This window comes from Alligator mississippiensis, chromosome 1, assembly GCF_030867095.1.
Source record: "Alligator mississippiensis isolate rAllMis1 chromosome 1, rAllMis1, whole genome shotgun sequence".
NCBI classification, from domain to species: domain Eukaryota; kingdom Metazoa; phylum Chordata; order Crocodylia; family Alligatoridae; genus Alligator; species Alligator mississippiensis.
In genome coordinates this window covers 94,718,200-94,733,137 of record NC_081824.1, presented here as the reverse complement: position 1 = coordinate 94,733,137, position 14,938 = coordinate 94,718,200, and the positions used below count along the sequence as shown (strand labels likewise).

At 41.4% G+C, this 14,938-nt stretch overlaps 2 protein-coding genes across 10 annotated transcripts in view; one reads left to right on the top strand and one right to left on the bottom strand.

Moving 5' to 3' along the window:
• ARMC2 (armadillo repeat containing 2) overlaps positions 1-14,938 on the bottom strand; it is a 192,561-nt gene that overhangs the window by 16,182 nt on the left and 161,441 nt on the right. The window lies entirely within an intron of this gene.
• SESN1 (sestrin 1) overlaps positions 1-14,938 on the top strand; it is a 126,755-nt gene that overhangs the window by 93,329 nt on the left and 18,488 nt on the right. For 3 of the 7 annotated variants that reach the window (XM_014605834.3, XM_014605833.3, XM_006258265.4), the window contains exons 2-10: positions 2,780-2,845; positions 3,981-4,181; positions 6,567-6,749; positions 9,443-9,685; positions 11,001-11,148; positions 11,371-11,483; positions 11,727-11,917; positions 12,211-12,355; positions 13,010-14,167. In XM_014605834.3, coding sequence (XP_014461320.2) covers positions 2,780-2,845; positions 3,981-4,181; positions 6,567-6,749; positions 9,443-9,685; positions 11,001-11,148; positions 11,371-11,483; positions 11,727-11,917; positions 12,211-12,355; positions 13,010-13,096 — 1,377 coding nt within the window. In that variant the 3' untranslated portion in view covers positions 13,097-14,167. Of the gene's footprint in view, positions 1-2,779; positions 2,846-3,416; positions 3,508-3,980; positions 4,182-6,566; positions 6,750-9,442; positions 9,686-11,000; positions 11,149-11,370; positions 11,484-11,726; positions 11,918-12,210; positions 12,356-13,009; positions 14,168-14,938 lie in introns of those variants that run through there. The other 4 variants (XM_019499886.2, XM_014605835.3, XM_059732727.1 and 1 more) reach the window with 4 other exon arrangements.

Below are 14,938 nucleotides of genomic sequence, written 5' to 3'. Positions count from 1 at the left end.
GGTCACATGACCTGCCCCCTGCTTTTGCCTGCCCTAATGCCACCTCTTCCCCCTGCCCTCCACTCTCTACTTTCCCCCTAGCCTCCACTCACTCTTCTCTTTCCCCCCACCTCTGGTCTGCCTTCCCCTTACCCCTTTCCCTTTGCTCTGTGCCAACAGGCTCTGTCACTGTTCTAGCCTGAGGCATGGTACAGTCCCAGCCCAGCCCCCATAGCAGCTCTGCAGGCTGCATACTGCTATTATAGGGCTGGGGCCATGCTCAGTGCCCCAGGCTGCAGCATGGATGGGGCCTGCCAGCACAGAAAAAGGATAAGGGTGGGAGGAAGGACAGAGGCAGGCAGGGGAGCAAAGGCTGCCTGGGGGGCAGGCAGGAGAGATGGAGGGGTGCAGTGGGGCCAGGTAGTGGGGCTAGGCAACAAATAGAGCTATGGCTCTGACCCTGGAGCCGAGCCACAGCAGCTACCTGCCCCCTTGCTGCCCTTGTATTTGATTCTAAGATGAGGACCAACTCATTTTAGAATTGAGTAAATACAGTACATGAAGGTGGCTATTTCCAACTGCTGCTGGTTCCAGGACCTTTCCTAACTGACTGACTTCTTGTAGGCCCCAGAGCAAAAGTTCCTTTAGAGAGATTTGAAGGCGACCCTAGTTACCTTGTAGTTGGATCAGAGAGCAGGCTTTGTGTATATGAGGACAACCTGGGAGGGGGAGACTTGGATGTATTAGAAAATGAAGGCCTAGAGAAAAGTTTGCAAGAGTGGAGCCACGTGCTGAGAGCCAAGGGTAAGATCCCTATAAGAAGAGCACTTCATCAAGAGTTAAGTCTTACTTAAAATGCTGCATAGCCAAGACATCATTTCTAATGTTGGATACCAGGAAAAACTGACTTGGTCACTGACTTGAACCTGGTCTCCAAAGTTCAACAGTGTTGTTTGACTAGTTGGATCATGCCTCTCTCCTTGTTAACACTTCTTGAAATAGTCTCTGCATTGAGATTTTTTTTTTTAACTTTTTTTAAAAACACTGTTTTTCATTTAACTTGACACATGTTGCATAATCATATGTTGTTTAAAAACTCTGAGGGGCAGAGTATGCAAGTTTAGTACCTATTGATTATATTTTAGATATCATCAGGCACAAAATAAATTTGCAAGCATATTGAGTGTCAGACTGTAGAACTTGAAAGTTTTTCTTCCTGTAATCGTTTTGGAAAAGAGGACTAAAACATAGCTGACCAGGAATTTTCTCCTGGTGTGTTTGAGTTGGCAGCTGGATTTGGAGACATCTGCTAAATTAAATGTTATGTATGGGCCTGCTTGTGTCATTTGGATGCAGGATATTTCTTTCTTCAATTTAGCAGGGTAGGGTAGCCAAACAAAAAGTAATTGGCCTTTGTGGAATAAGAGTCGTTTGAATCCAACACAGAGAAGTAGTGTATTACTGATTTACTTGATAAGTGCAATCTTGTGACCGCAATATGAAAGCTTTATCTTTCCATTTACTATTTGAAGATATTAATAACAAGAGAAGCTCTTATATCACACTTTGTCCAAATGCAACTCAAGAAAAGCATGTGATGTAAAAATTAAGAGGAGCAGAAGATCTATACAGTCTGCTTCTTTGTAACTGATTTCTCCTAAAGGAAATCTCCATAACTGTACCTGAGACATGAATTTACCTAATTTTTTTTTCTGACAAATCAAGCAGCCACACCAGCCGTTTGTCCAGAGAGTGCCCATAACCATCAGGCTACAGAATAAGCTGGATGTAGGCACCCCGCAAAGCCTCCTGTTGAACTGTGCCACTGAGCAGCCAAGAATCACTGGGTTAGAGAGTGTACACACAAAGTGTGTTTGGCTTTTCTATCTTAGAGGACTCAGCAGGGAGGGGAGAGTCCTGGATTCTAGTCCCTGTTCTAAAATCTTTATTTTATCCAGTGCCTGTTGGATATATACACATATAAACAGTTGCAGAAGCAGGGGTGGGAACTCGGGACTCTCCATGCCCAGGGGAGTAACCAATCCCACTATACTACATTGTCACATACTTCAAGTCCTTTATTGGCTCTACTACCTGGGTTTTAAGGGGATAAATGGCTCCCAGAATTCACAAGAGCAACAGATTTAATATATAGCTTCTTTCAGTTGAGAAGCTGTAGTGAAAATAATTGCATAGGTGTGATAAGTGATCTTTCAGGCAGTGAGAAAACGTGTCTGGGTTTCAGCAATTCTTGTGGGAAAGTGCTTTTCCTCAATTTGGGCATAATTACCTCTGTGTTTTAAATAGCTAATTAACTCCTCTTAAAAGCAAGCAAACAAAAACTTAGATGCTAGTACCTTTAATAATTATATACATCTTTAAGATGGGGAAAATCAGATTAAAACTGTAACTGTTTCATTTTGTGACAGACACATGGAGTTGTATTCTAGCTGATGTATGTCTGCACATCCGCAGTCAGTCTCACTTTGTATCAGTGACGTACAACACAGCAGCCAGCTATGTACTGAACGCTGTGTTCTGGACACTCTGCCAACTTCTTTATGCAAAGCAAAGGTTTTCAGTGAACCAGGTTTTATTGTTTTTGATTGGGGCTGCATAGTATACTGTAAACCAGTGTGGTTAGTTAGAGAGAACTTGTAGAAAAAATATTGTATTTGTCCAAAATGTACTAGTAAAATAAGCACAGCCCTGTTTGAATTATGGATTTATTTCTCATTCCCTGAAGCCACATGTTGTTGTTTGTAACTAAAAATTGAGACGATACAATTTTCTTTTCTAGGAACTTGGAATTAGAATTCCTAGACCAGTGGGACATGGACCAAGCAGATTCATCCCAGAGAAGGAGGTCTGTTGACGTTCACAAGTGCACAGTGAACTTGATGCTTTTAAGGAATACTTCTGTAGTAGTAACCCACATTTGTTTTCAGAACAGCTGTTGAATTGCAAAACATTTGCAGAGTGATTGCCCTAAATCACTCTGACAGTCTGGCAGTGACTGTGATGACTTAGAGAGCAGTGAAGTCCATGTGGAATTTTGGAAACTTACAGCACCTCTTTTACACTACTAGATATTATACAAGAATTCAGCATTATTTTTTGGCATCATGCTCCTTTTTTTTCCCCATCCTATGCATAGGTAGACTGGTTTCTCCTACTGGTCCACAGTGGGCCTGAGTTATTTCTGGTGATAGATAGTTGTTGTCTGTCTTAAAGACTCTTACCACAAGCAAACAAAATTATAGCATCTTTCACCCATGTAACTAATTTATTTTGATGCTGCTGTGTGCATCCGTTGGCAGGAAGGGCTGGTATAACAAGGTTTAACGATGTACCTGTAGACAGTTTTCTAGGAAACTTAAAATCTTAAATCTGAGGCCCTTGTTAGCTACACACATAGTTCTTAACTTTTTTCTTAGCTAGAAGTTGCCTGCAGTTATGAATTCTGCACTTCTACAGCAGGTGAGTTATGCTGTAAAGGCCCTACATGGAGACTCTTGGGGAAGTTAGGTGAGTCAATTAAAAGTATGGAATAAGTGTTCATTAAATAAAGCATGTTAAACGTTTTGGGTATGAAGCTATAGCACACAAAGGCCATCTAATTACAGATTGGGGGCATCTGAAATAAGGTCTAATGTGCTTTACTTTATGTGCATTGATTTTTTTTTAATACTTTTTGTTGAACCATCTTAACTCTTAAGAATATCCATGTAGACATGACTTAAAAGGAGCATGACCTCAGTCTACAGGAGATATGGGCATAATTGTACCATTAAGTGTCATTTAAATTTCAGTGCTGCCCCTAAAGTGTCATGTTGATAGCTTCAGGCTTTTTAATGATAGGTTTCTTCGGAAATTTTAGTTAATGTTCAGTTCTCAAAATTTAATTGGGGCTTCTGAGTTCTATGGTAATATTTAGTTCGTTGATTTCTTTTTTTAAAGGAAGTGTTAATGATTGATTTATATATATTTAATTCAAACAGATTCTTCAAGTGGGAAATGAAGACGCCCAGATGCACACTTTGTTTGCTGATTCCTTTGCTGCTTTGGGCCGTTTGGACAATGTTACCTTGGTGATGGTTTTCCACCCACAGTATCTAGAAAGTTTTCTAAAAACTCAGCACTATCTATTGCAGATGGATGGTCCGTTGCCTCTTCATTACCGACACTACATTGGAATAATGGTATGTTTGAGTGCAGCACAGCAAGGAGGAGTAGCCACCTTGGCAACTTTAATTTTTTTTTTTTTTCCAACAGATGTTAACTGTAATTTGTTATTTTCAGTTGAGTAGAGATGTTTCAATCTCTGTGATTGGGGTGGGGGAGGAACCCTCTGAGTAATTACCTAAGGTACTTTATGCTTTATACAAGTATTCTTTATTTTCTTTTTCAAATAGTGTAACAAAGGTGGTGCTTAGCATCTGCATACTCATACTTTCAGTAAGAGCATGGAAAAGGGTAAAAGCGTGTCATAAGTAGGGAAATGAATTATTATCAGTTTCATGGTACTTCAAAAACCTGTTCAAGACAGATGCTTAAAAATCTGTGACTTATCCAGCACAGTTCAGTGCAGCTAATTTAACCATTCCAGCAATATTTCAGAAGCTGCAAATCCCAATTAAATTTCTGTCAGCTTTCAACCTTGTTTCAGTGTTGTGCAAGAGGTGGTAGTGTAGCCTTCATTGATGCTCTGGCACAATCTGTTGTATTGTGTCCACTCTATTATATTGAAAATTTGGACCTGGTCAAAACTAGTTTGGAAGATGTTCTCCCTTAAGTCAGGCTGTCAGATATGACCTGGAGGCTGGATTCACCCCATGAAACCATTCCAGCTGACAGGGCACCAGAAGTTGGGTTCGTGGCAGGCAGATCGTGCCTGACCAATCTAGTCTCTTTCTATGACCAGGTTACAAAACGCCTGGACACAGGAGGAGGGGTGGATGTCGTATACTTAGATTTCAGGAAGGCCTTCGATACGGTATCCCACCCCATACTGGTGAACAAGTTAAGAGGCTGTGACTTGGATGACTACACAGTCAGGTGGGTGGTGAATTGGCTGGAGGGTCGCACCCAGAGAGTCGTGGTGGATGGGTTGGCTTCGTCCTGGAAGGGTGTGGGCAGTGGGGTCCCGCAGGGCTCAGTCCTTGGACCGATACTCTTTAATGTCTTCATCAGCAACTTGGACGTGGGAGTGAAATGTACTCTGTCCAAGTTTGCAGATGACACAAAGCTACGGGGAGAAGTGGACATGCCGGAGGGCAGGGAACAGCTGCAAGCAGACCTGGACAGGTTAGACAAGTGGGCAGAAAACAATAGAATGCAGTTCAACAAGGAGAAATGCAAAGTGCTGCACCTAGGGAGGAAAAATGTCCAGCATGCCTACAGCCTAGGGAATGACCTGCTGGGTGGCACGGAAGTGGAAAGGGATCTTGGAGTCCTAGTGGACTCCAAGATGAACATGAGTCAGCAGTGTGACGAAGCCATCAGGAAAGCCAATGGCACTTTATCGTGCATCAGCAGATGCATGACGAATAGGTCCAAGGAGGTGATACTTCCCCTCTATCGGGCGCTGGTCAGACCGCAGTTGGAGTACTGCATGCAATTCTGGGCGCCGCAATTCAAGAGGGATGCGGATAACCTGGAGAGGGTCCAGAGAAGGGCCACTCGTATGGTTAAGGCCCTGCAGACCAAGCCCTACGAGGAGAGACTAGAGAAACTGGACCTTTTCAACCTCCACAAGAGAAGGTTGAGAGGCGACCTTGTGGCTGCCTATAAGTTCATCACAGGGGCACAGAAGGGAATTGGTGAGTATCTATTCACCAAGGCGCTCCCGGGGGTTACAAGAAATAATAGCCACAAGCTAGCAGAGAGCAGATTTAGATTGGACATTAGGAAGAACTTCTTCACAGTTCGAGTGGCCAAGGTCTGGAATGAGCTCCCAAGGGAGGTGGTGCTCTCCCCTACCCTGGGGGTCTTCAAGAGGAGGTTAGATGAGTATCTAGCTGGGGTCATCTAGACCCAGCACTCTTTCCTGCCTATGCAGGGGGTCGGACTCGATGATCTATTGAGGTCCCTTCCGGCCCTAACATCTATGAATCTATGAAGTTGGGGTCATGGCCTGCTGTAGTTTTGGGTCCCTGGACCAATGGACATGACCATCAGGGAAGCTCACAGACCTGCACTGGTGCTGCTGGCCCCAAGGATCTGGCCCGAGAGGAGTCCCCACAACCCAGATCTGAGCTGGATCCCTGCCTTAAGTAACCAGTGCTTTATCATGTTCTCTGTTTCTCTTGGTGTCTGAGAATCGGCTTTCAGCAAGTCTCTTGTAATTGACTGGATTTTAAAGATGCAAAACCAAGACATTACAGTATGTTGGAATAAAAAAGGCTCAGTTGTATATTTTCAAGAATAATTAAACAAGCTACCATGTTAATTAGAAGTTAGTGCTTTAAGTTCAGATGTTGACCACTGCAGATTCTTATGTTGACTACTTTGAAAAGACAATGTCATTGTAAAGCACTAACTTGTAGGGATTTTTTTTGGATTAAAACTGTTTGTTTTCCTCCTAGGCTGCAGCAAGGCATCAGTGCTCTTATCTTGTTAACCTCCATGTTAATGATTTCCTTCATGTTGGAGGAGATCCCAAATGGCTGAATGGCCTAGAAAATGCACCTCAAAAACTGCGGAATTTAGGAGAATTGAACAAAATACTGGCTCATCGGCCCTGGCTTCTCACCAAAGAACATATTGAGGTAGCTCTTCTTTTGTGCAGTATGCAGCAAATCTTTATTACATGAAACACAATCTACGTATCCTGGGCCCAGGGAGGAAGCACTTTTGATATTTATTTACAGTTGTGATATTGCATGATGCATCCTGGAATTGGTTTGATAATTACTGGTTCCAGTGCGTTCAGTGGAGCTCTTATTTGGGAATCCCCTGGGAGATTATAAGAATTTATGTTAAAGCAATCCGCTTTTTATGTAAAATGCTGGTACTTCAGATTTAACCCTACTAGGATGAGCACTGCCAATCGATATGAAATATAGCATTGGCATGTAGCACCCGATTTTGCAGCTCCAATTAAGGCCTACTTGGAACCAAATTACAAATGCCTGTGGCTCTATACGATCCCACTTGAGGCTTGAAAAATTGTGTATGGATGTGCTCAGATGTGCACTAAAGCAAAAGCAAGTGTGACTTGAGTATTTTTGAGATATCAGTGGACAAGAACAAGAGTGGATCAACATATTTTTATTTGAATCATTGAAAACTACTGTTAACATAAAGTATTTATCCCATTGTGTTGTTTCTTTTACTGACTTCATGAGGTTTCTATTTGGAAATTTTTTACAAGCAGATTTTGTTTATAATAAATTAAGCAAATCTGAAGTGAAGCTTCCCTACTCTCACCTCTGAGGTCACAAACTGCCTCCCTGCTAGTATCATCTTTGGCTAGGGACAGAAATGACACAAACCGGTGTAAGTGATCAGAAGGTGGTTCAAATCTGTAACACACCAGAAGTTCAGTGCACATAAACCAGTTTAAGACAAACTTGGATAGATGTGGTATCAGACTTTTAACTGATTTTTAGGTTAAATTGATTTATTGAACTTCTGTCTCAGATCCTCTCCAGATTCAAGGTAACTCAATCCTCTAGCATCCCAGGATGCTTTGCACTTCCCTGACAAACTCCCCCTCATAGGGTGGGTGGGCTAGCCTTGGCCCAAGCTGTCTGCTCCAGCCAAGCAGGGAGGTATGCTCTAGTGCCCCCCAGCTTCTGGCCTAGGCCACTGCAGGTATGTGGCTGCATTTCTGGACTTGAAAGTGAACGTCTGTTCACTTGCTTATTGGTTCAATTTATGCAGCTTAGACTAACCTGCGAAGATTGAATTGATTCGGCCTTGGGGTTTTTGACTGTCTGCACTTAGCCTTTGTCACTGGGAAGCATGCTTGTAGCATATGCAGACATACCCAAGCAAGCTTTCATCCTGCTAACCGAAGTAGCAGTTGGGGTGAAGATATAATTGTGCATGCTGTCTGCACTCACCAGGAGCCCTTCATACTTAGTCAGATGGGTGTTCCACAGTGAAGCCTGTGCTGGCTCTTTACTGTGATTGTTTCCGAGACAAACTGGTTTACAGGTAGTTTGAACATACTTACACCTGCTGTGATCACACACACCCCTGGCTACTGGGTTAGAAATAGGGTTGGCAAGCTGGTCAACTGGCTGCATTTTTTTTTTGACTGGTCAGAAATTATAGCGGGTTTACAAAAAAAACCCTTTTTAATCTTTTTTGCAGTTTTCTTGACAGAAATACTTTTTTTGGTTTTTTGGGGTTTTTTTGACACTTCTGAATGGAAAATGTGTGCTGCTTCTATGTATTATTTGGATCAGTTGGCATATTGGCAACTTTTTACAATTTTTAACTATTTTTTTACTGATATTTGACTGGTCAAATACTTAACCCTAGTTAGAAGTACCTCATGCTTGGCAGCTGCTGTTCAGAGCAACTCTTTTTAAGCTTTTCTCTAATCTTAGCAATGAGGAAGGAGTCTGCTGCTACTTGCTCTGTAACATCTGCCAGGTGGGGAGACGGAGGCTGGTTTTGTGGGGAGGAGGGGGGGCATTACTGTCTGCAAAAAAGGCCAAAAACCTCCTACTCCTTCCTGGTTGAAGGGGAAGCTGAGGCTTGAAGAATCCTGTCAGCTAGAGCATTCCACCCACGTGGGGAAGACGAGGACCTCAGCCACCCCCGGACCTTCTTTAGGTAGCTGATTTGCCAGGAGTTGCCTAGGGCTTTCTGAGACAAGAACAGAGTAAAAATATGCAACCCCTGCACTTGCATGCTGGATTTTAAAACCCTGAGTAGCAGCATTATGTTTTATTAATGGTGTGATTGCAAAACCCTACATGCTTTTAGTAGAAATTTGTAAGCAAAATAAAGACCCTCAGACTGATCCAATTGCTTCTGAAACCAAAAAAATAAAAAGTTATCTGCTCTTTGGTTTACCCATGTGAATCCAATCCATTCGTGTGTCTGTTCCCCCCCCCCCCCCCCCCCCGGGTAAAATGCCAGTTGAGAATCTAGAATAAAATGATCCCAGGAGAGACTCTGGTCTAGATACTGGGGGCAGGATCAGTATATTTCTTTTTAATTTATGAGGATATTTCTTTTTTAATTAGGGAACAGCAAATCTAACTTTCAAACTTGTACACTTTACCCTTTACTTCACCCACTCTCTGTCTAACTGTTGTAAAGGGTAAACACTGCTTTTGTCTATATAGCTTTTGGCTCACTGAGGTCTCGAAAGAGGCTGTGAATTCTAGAAGAACGGCTTTCTAGAGAACGAACTGTTGTGGGATTAGGCTCATTAGTCTAATGAAGCATTTGAACCACCACTGGGTTTTTAAAATAGTCTTGTTTTGCATTTCTTTTAAAGCAACTTTTGAAGACGGAAGAGCATAGCTGGTCCCTGGCAGAGCTCATCCACGCTGTAGTTCTCCTCACACACTACCATTCACTTGCTTCTTTCACATTTGGCTGTGGAATCAGTCCGGAAATTCATTGCGATGGGGGCCACACCTTCCGGCCCCCTTCAGTCAGTAACTATTGTATCTGTGATATTGCAAATGGTAACCATGGGGCTGATGAGATGCAAATTAGCCCCACTGGAAGCATCTCAGTAAGTATCAGTTTGCGTAAATACTAATAGCTTTCAGTGTTAGCAGTCTCAAACTGCTAGTTCTGCATTAATTTAACATGGGGATGACACCCAGGTCTTTGTCTTCATTTTGTCTCGCATTAGTGACAAAACTGAGTGATTTTACCTGGAGTCTGACTGAGTTTGGACAAGACAGTTGGGTTAAGATAAAATTTTAAGTGAAGCTGAAATGGTGCTGGTAGAGAGGGTGAATCAGCCAGAAGTGACAGGCTGTGCCTGTCCTTCAGTTGTTTACCCTCCATGTGTCACAGGGAGGATAGACTGGGAGTCTTCTCGGCCCCCTGACTGTTTCTGCATGTATAGGTAGCAGTAGTAACCAGAAGAAATGTTTACATCTGTTTGGCTGAAATACAGAAACCTCTTCCTCTGAAGGTGGTGCTCATTTTTGTCACCTTGAGATAGCAGTCTCACTGCCAGCTTACCTGTGCTTAGACTATCCAGACTCTTTTGAATGCCTGAGTGCTCTGGCATTTCTTGCCCATGGCATTTTTGCTCTGTGGATTGCATTGGTTTCTAACTTGTACAATTCAGGCTTCAGACCATGGCCCCAGTAGAAACAAAAGAGGTTTGAGTTTGACCCAACTCTGGGTCTTGCTCTCATTTTATCTTAAGAGTCTGGGTTCAGCACATCTTTTTACTGAGGTGCTGTCTGAAGGAATAGGCAGACTGCAATACAGAGGGGAAGCGGACAGAGGTGGATGGGAATTTTACTTTGGGCTGGGTGATTTTTGTTTTGTAGTTCTTTCATACTAGAAAAGTACACATTTATGATTTTAATATTTCCCCGTTAAAAGACTATATTGATTACTTTTATTTCTCAAAGTTTGTCGCACTTGCACTTATTATGTCGTCTTAGGCCTTATAAAATCTACATTCACACTTTCCTTTTTTTTCCCTTGGATAGATTTCTTCAGTATTTCAAGTAGCCATAGTTGGGGAAAGAGGGAGAAAAAGTAGTAATAAATTATGGTGACTTTGTCCCTCAAAATTTCTACTAAATTTTGTCCACAAAATTTCTTTGTGTTTTCAGTTGCTGATACTGAAAAATATATGTTTTAAAATAACCTCCAATTGTAAGTGAGAAAAGAAAATCAGCCCAGAGCTGTTGAGGTGCTAAGGCACCTTAAATTAAGATTTATTCTGCTCTTTTTAGGGAAAAGGGGGGAAAAAACCCAGTAATTGGAATTATGCAAATGAAGGACAGATTAAGGAATTTAAATTTTGAGATTTGACAATCTGTATACAGAGCCCTAAAATGGATGTGGGTTTTCTTAAGACTGCAGAGTCTCTGTGTGAAGTTGAAGTGCTCATGGAGAAAATGAAGCAGTTACAGGAGTGCAGGGATGAAGAGGAAGCCAGCCAAGAAGAGATGGCCACACGTTTTGAGAAAGAGAAGAGGGAGAGTATGTTTGTGTATTTTTCAGGTAAAAATATATAGTGGATGTGTGTGCTCATCATGCCTTACCTAACTGATTTGGAGAAATCGAGATATTTAACATCTTTTTTTTGATGGGTGGACTGGAGAGCAAGTACTGTTGAAAGAGAAAGTATCCTTAATAACTCCATAAATATACTTCCATTTTGTTTTGTTTTTGAAATGCATCTAAACTAATTTGTGAAGTCCACTCTGTATGTGATTTTAACAGAGGAGGAAGAATTGGCACCAACTAGAGATGTCTCTCGCCACTTTGAAGATACAAGCTATGGTTATAAAGACTTCTCCAGACATGGAATGCACGTGCCTACCTTCCGTGTTCAGGTAACAGGCAGGTCGTTGGTAACCAGCCTCAGGAAATGCCCTGTATAATTGGTGAAAGTCAGACCAAGTCCTGAGAACTAGTGACCGTTTTGTGGTGAACAGGCTAGACTTTTTTGTTTCTTTCCCTTAAAGTTAAGCAGGCAGCCACTGAATCTTATTTATTCTGAGACAAAGTAAACAGAATTGCTTAACCTTTTGTGTGTTTCTTCTTTATGCACTGACTTGTGCTTTCTTTGTTTCAAGGATTATTCCTGGGAGGACCATGGCTATTCCTTGGTTAATCGTCTTTATCCAGATGTGGGGCAGCTACTTGACGAGAAGTTTCATATTGCATACAACCTGACTTACCACACAATGGCTATGCACAAAGATGTGGATACTTCCATGCTTAGACGTGCAATCTGGAACTATATCCACTGTATGTTTGGAATAAGGTTAGGCCTATCACTTTCCTGGATTTGCCAGTGTCTGCTGGGTTGTTTTTTCTTTTCTTTTCCCCCACCTCCTGTGGAAGCAAAGCCGGTTACTTTGCTAATCCTTTTAAATTACACTGCCCCTGCAATCTGGCTCCTGCCATACTCTACTTTCTAATATGCACTGCTCATTAAAGTAAAGTCTGTCTTGATAGTTCACTTAGTCACTTTTTGAGCACTTTACAGTAAGTTCAATGAAACATTAAACCTGTGAAATGAGAAAATAAAAGCATCTTTCTTTCACTTCTGAACAGATATGATGATTATGACTATGGTGAGATTAATCAGTTGTTGGACCGCAGCTTTAAAGTTTATATCAAAACTGTGGTTTGCACTCCTGAAAAGACCACAAAAAGAATGTATGATAGCTTCTGGAGGCAGTTCAAGCAGTCTGAGAAGGTACGGTCTGCCTGTGTTCTGTGGGGCTTAGTAAATCTGAAGTACATTGTAGCTACTGTTATTAGATGGCCGCTGTGCTTCAACTGAAATTACTTGGGTGTTATTGGTACCATATATTGCAATAATGAATTTACTGTGTCTTTCAAAAGCAGTGGCTCTTGCAGTTAACAATGCACTGATAAAATATGGTGTTGTTTACACCTGAGTATTATTTCCTGCTGTCTGCAGGCTAGATGGGTATCCATTATACTGTGTTCATGGCTTTGCACTTTTGTTCATAAAAATAGTCAAGAAGCTTTTTTCTAATGAAAACTTGTGTTCTGTTGATGTGTAATTCCCAGGCCAGAGTAGGTCTTGAGCACCTGTGCCTTTGAGCAGCCAAGGTCCTTTTAAAACTGTATGAAAGCTACCATACACCTAACCACTCCCTCCTCCACAGCATTTGCTAGAAATCTTTCCCTATCCAAGAGCTTTTTGGTAGAGAATGCTAATTTACGTATGCAGCTGTTAGTCTTGACAGCTACCATAGAAGTGTCTGTGCATTTTTTCACATAGTTCTTTTACTGAGGTGTTTTTTGAGCACTGCAGAAATGTTTCCAAACTTAACCTCTTGTTTGTTTGTTTGTTTGTTTGTTTGTTTCTTTCTTTTTTAAGGTTCATGTTAATTTGCTTCTGATAGAAGCTCGCATGCAAGCTGAACTACTTTATGCTCTGAGAGCTATTACTCGCTATATGACCTGATATCCCTGGCAGGCTAATGACAATGGAACGTTCAGCAGTCTAGAACAAAGCTACTAAGCCTGGAGGCCAATGGTAGCTAAAACCTGAGATGCCCATTGTGCCATAACTCCTTTAGTTTCAGCTATTTCCTTGTTTGAAATATCACTGCTCTCACTGAGTAGTGAATGCTTGGCAGTTCAGAAGATAGGGTTGTGCTGCCTGATCACAGCATTTGGCTTTAGACAACACAGGAAACCCTATGACTTGTGGCAATCTAGCAAATGATAGATATATAAATCTTGTATTAAGGCAAATGCAGCAGGAGCTGGAACATGAAGAAAATTTGCAGCAAAGTGGGACATTTGCTTTTGATACAAGAACGATTTTCTAAAATCTTGATGCTGCTATTTGTGCTGGTGTAATGAACAGACAGAAGTTGTTTGAGTTAAGCTAAAAGTGAACATGAGCACTGCTACTGTCTGAGCCTACATTTTGCGTGGTTTTTAAAGAAGCCTTGATATTTAGCAACTTAAAAAAAATCAGAATTAAACCTCTTTTGTCCACACTGACAATTTTTGAAGGTAACAGTTTTCTTAAACGTAGATTAGCCTTAAAAATGCTGTAGGACAATTTGTACAGCATTGTTTGGTGAAATTCCAAAGCACGGTTGTCTTCCTATGAGGGAAATTCAGTCCTTGGGCTATTTGGAGGCATGTTATATAACAATGTGAAATGCTGAACAGCTCCTTAACCTGCTTTTCAAGGATGAACACCTGTCACTGATGCCCCTTTATTTGTTATCTGGCCCCTAGACACACAACTACAGGGCAAGGTGTGGGACTGTTACTCTAGGCTGCAAAGAAGCCTGTGGGTCACACTTATTGCTGGTCTTATTGATTTTGCAGCTGCTTAAGTAATTAGGCTGAAAAACATCTGGTTTGGGAGGAAAACATGCATAAAATGCTCATGTTTAACATTATATTTGGTTTTGGAGAACACATAAATACTTTTGTATAAGTGTCAATTGCTTTTGAAAATCTTGTCAGTATTACTGGTATTTTTTTAAATAAAGGGTAACAACTTTTCTTGTTCTTTCATTTTGCATAGTCTTTTTTGTTTTAAAAGCCACTTCATTAATTGGATTAACTGTTGCAAAAACTTGCTCAAAAGAGAGACAAATTGGCTCTTTGAACATGTTCTTGCAATTCATTATACATGTACTTGATACACATAGCATTTTAAAAAACTGTATCAACATAATGAGTGAAGGGATAATTACTTCTGATCCTTGTGCAAGAGAAGAGTGACTGACTAAGGCCATAGAGCAACTCAGTAGCGAAGATGGAATTTAAAAATGGGCTCAACTTGGTTCTTGTTGACAGTAGGAAAATGTGGGCCTACAGGAATGGAGGATGCCTGATTGATCTTCAGAAACAGAGTTATGTTGCAGACAAGACAAGATCCTTCAAAAAGAAAAATGCGTTGAATCCCATAAAGCCCTTCCCACATGGTACTGCAGACCTCAAGCTCTATATACTAAAGCTGCATACAGTTGCTGTACAACTGTCAACAGCTGGGTGCAGTTTCTTTTCTTCTACCACTATAGAAGTACCACATGCATGCCTGTTCTCCTATTTATGTTAAGCAGTCTGCATCATTTATTACTGCTTGTTAAGGATTAATTAAATGTAACAGCTCAATACTTCATTAAACTGGGCTTTAGTAGCAGTGTTCAAGAAACAATCACAGATGTTCAAGATCTGGCATGGCAGGAAGTTTTATTGTTGGGATCTGGGATAAAATTCCTCAGATCACATTGCATGTCTGCTGCAGTATGCAGCTGGCTGTATGTGCGTGCCTGGA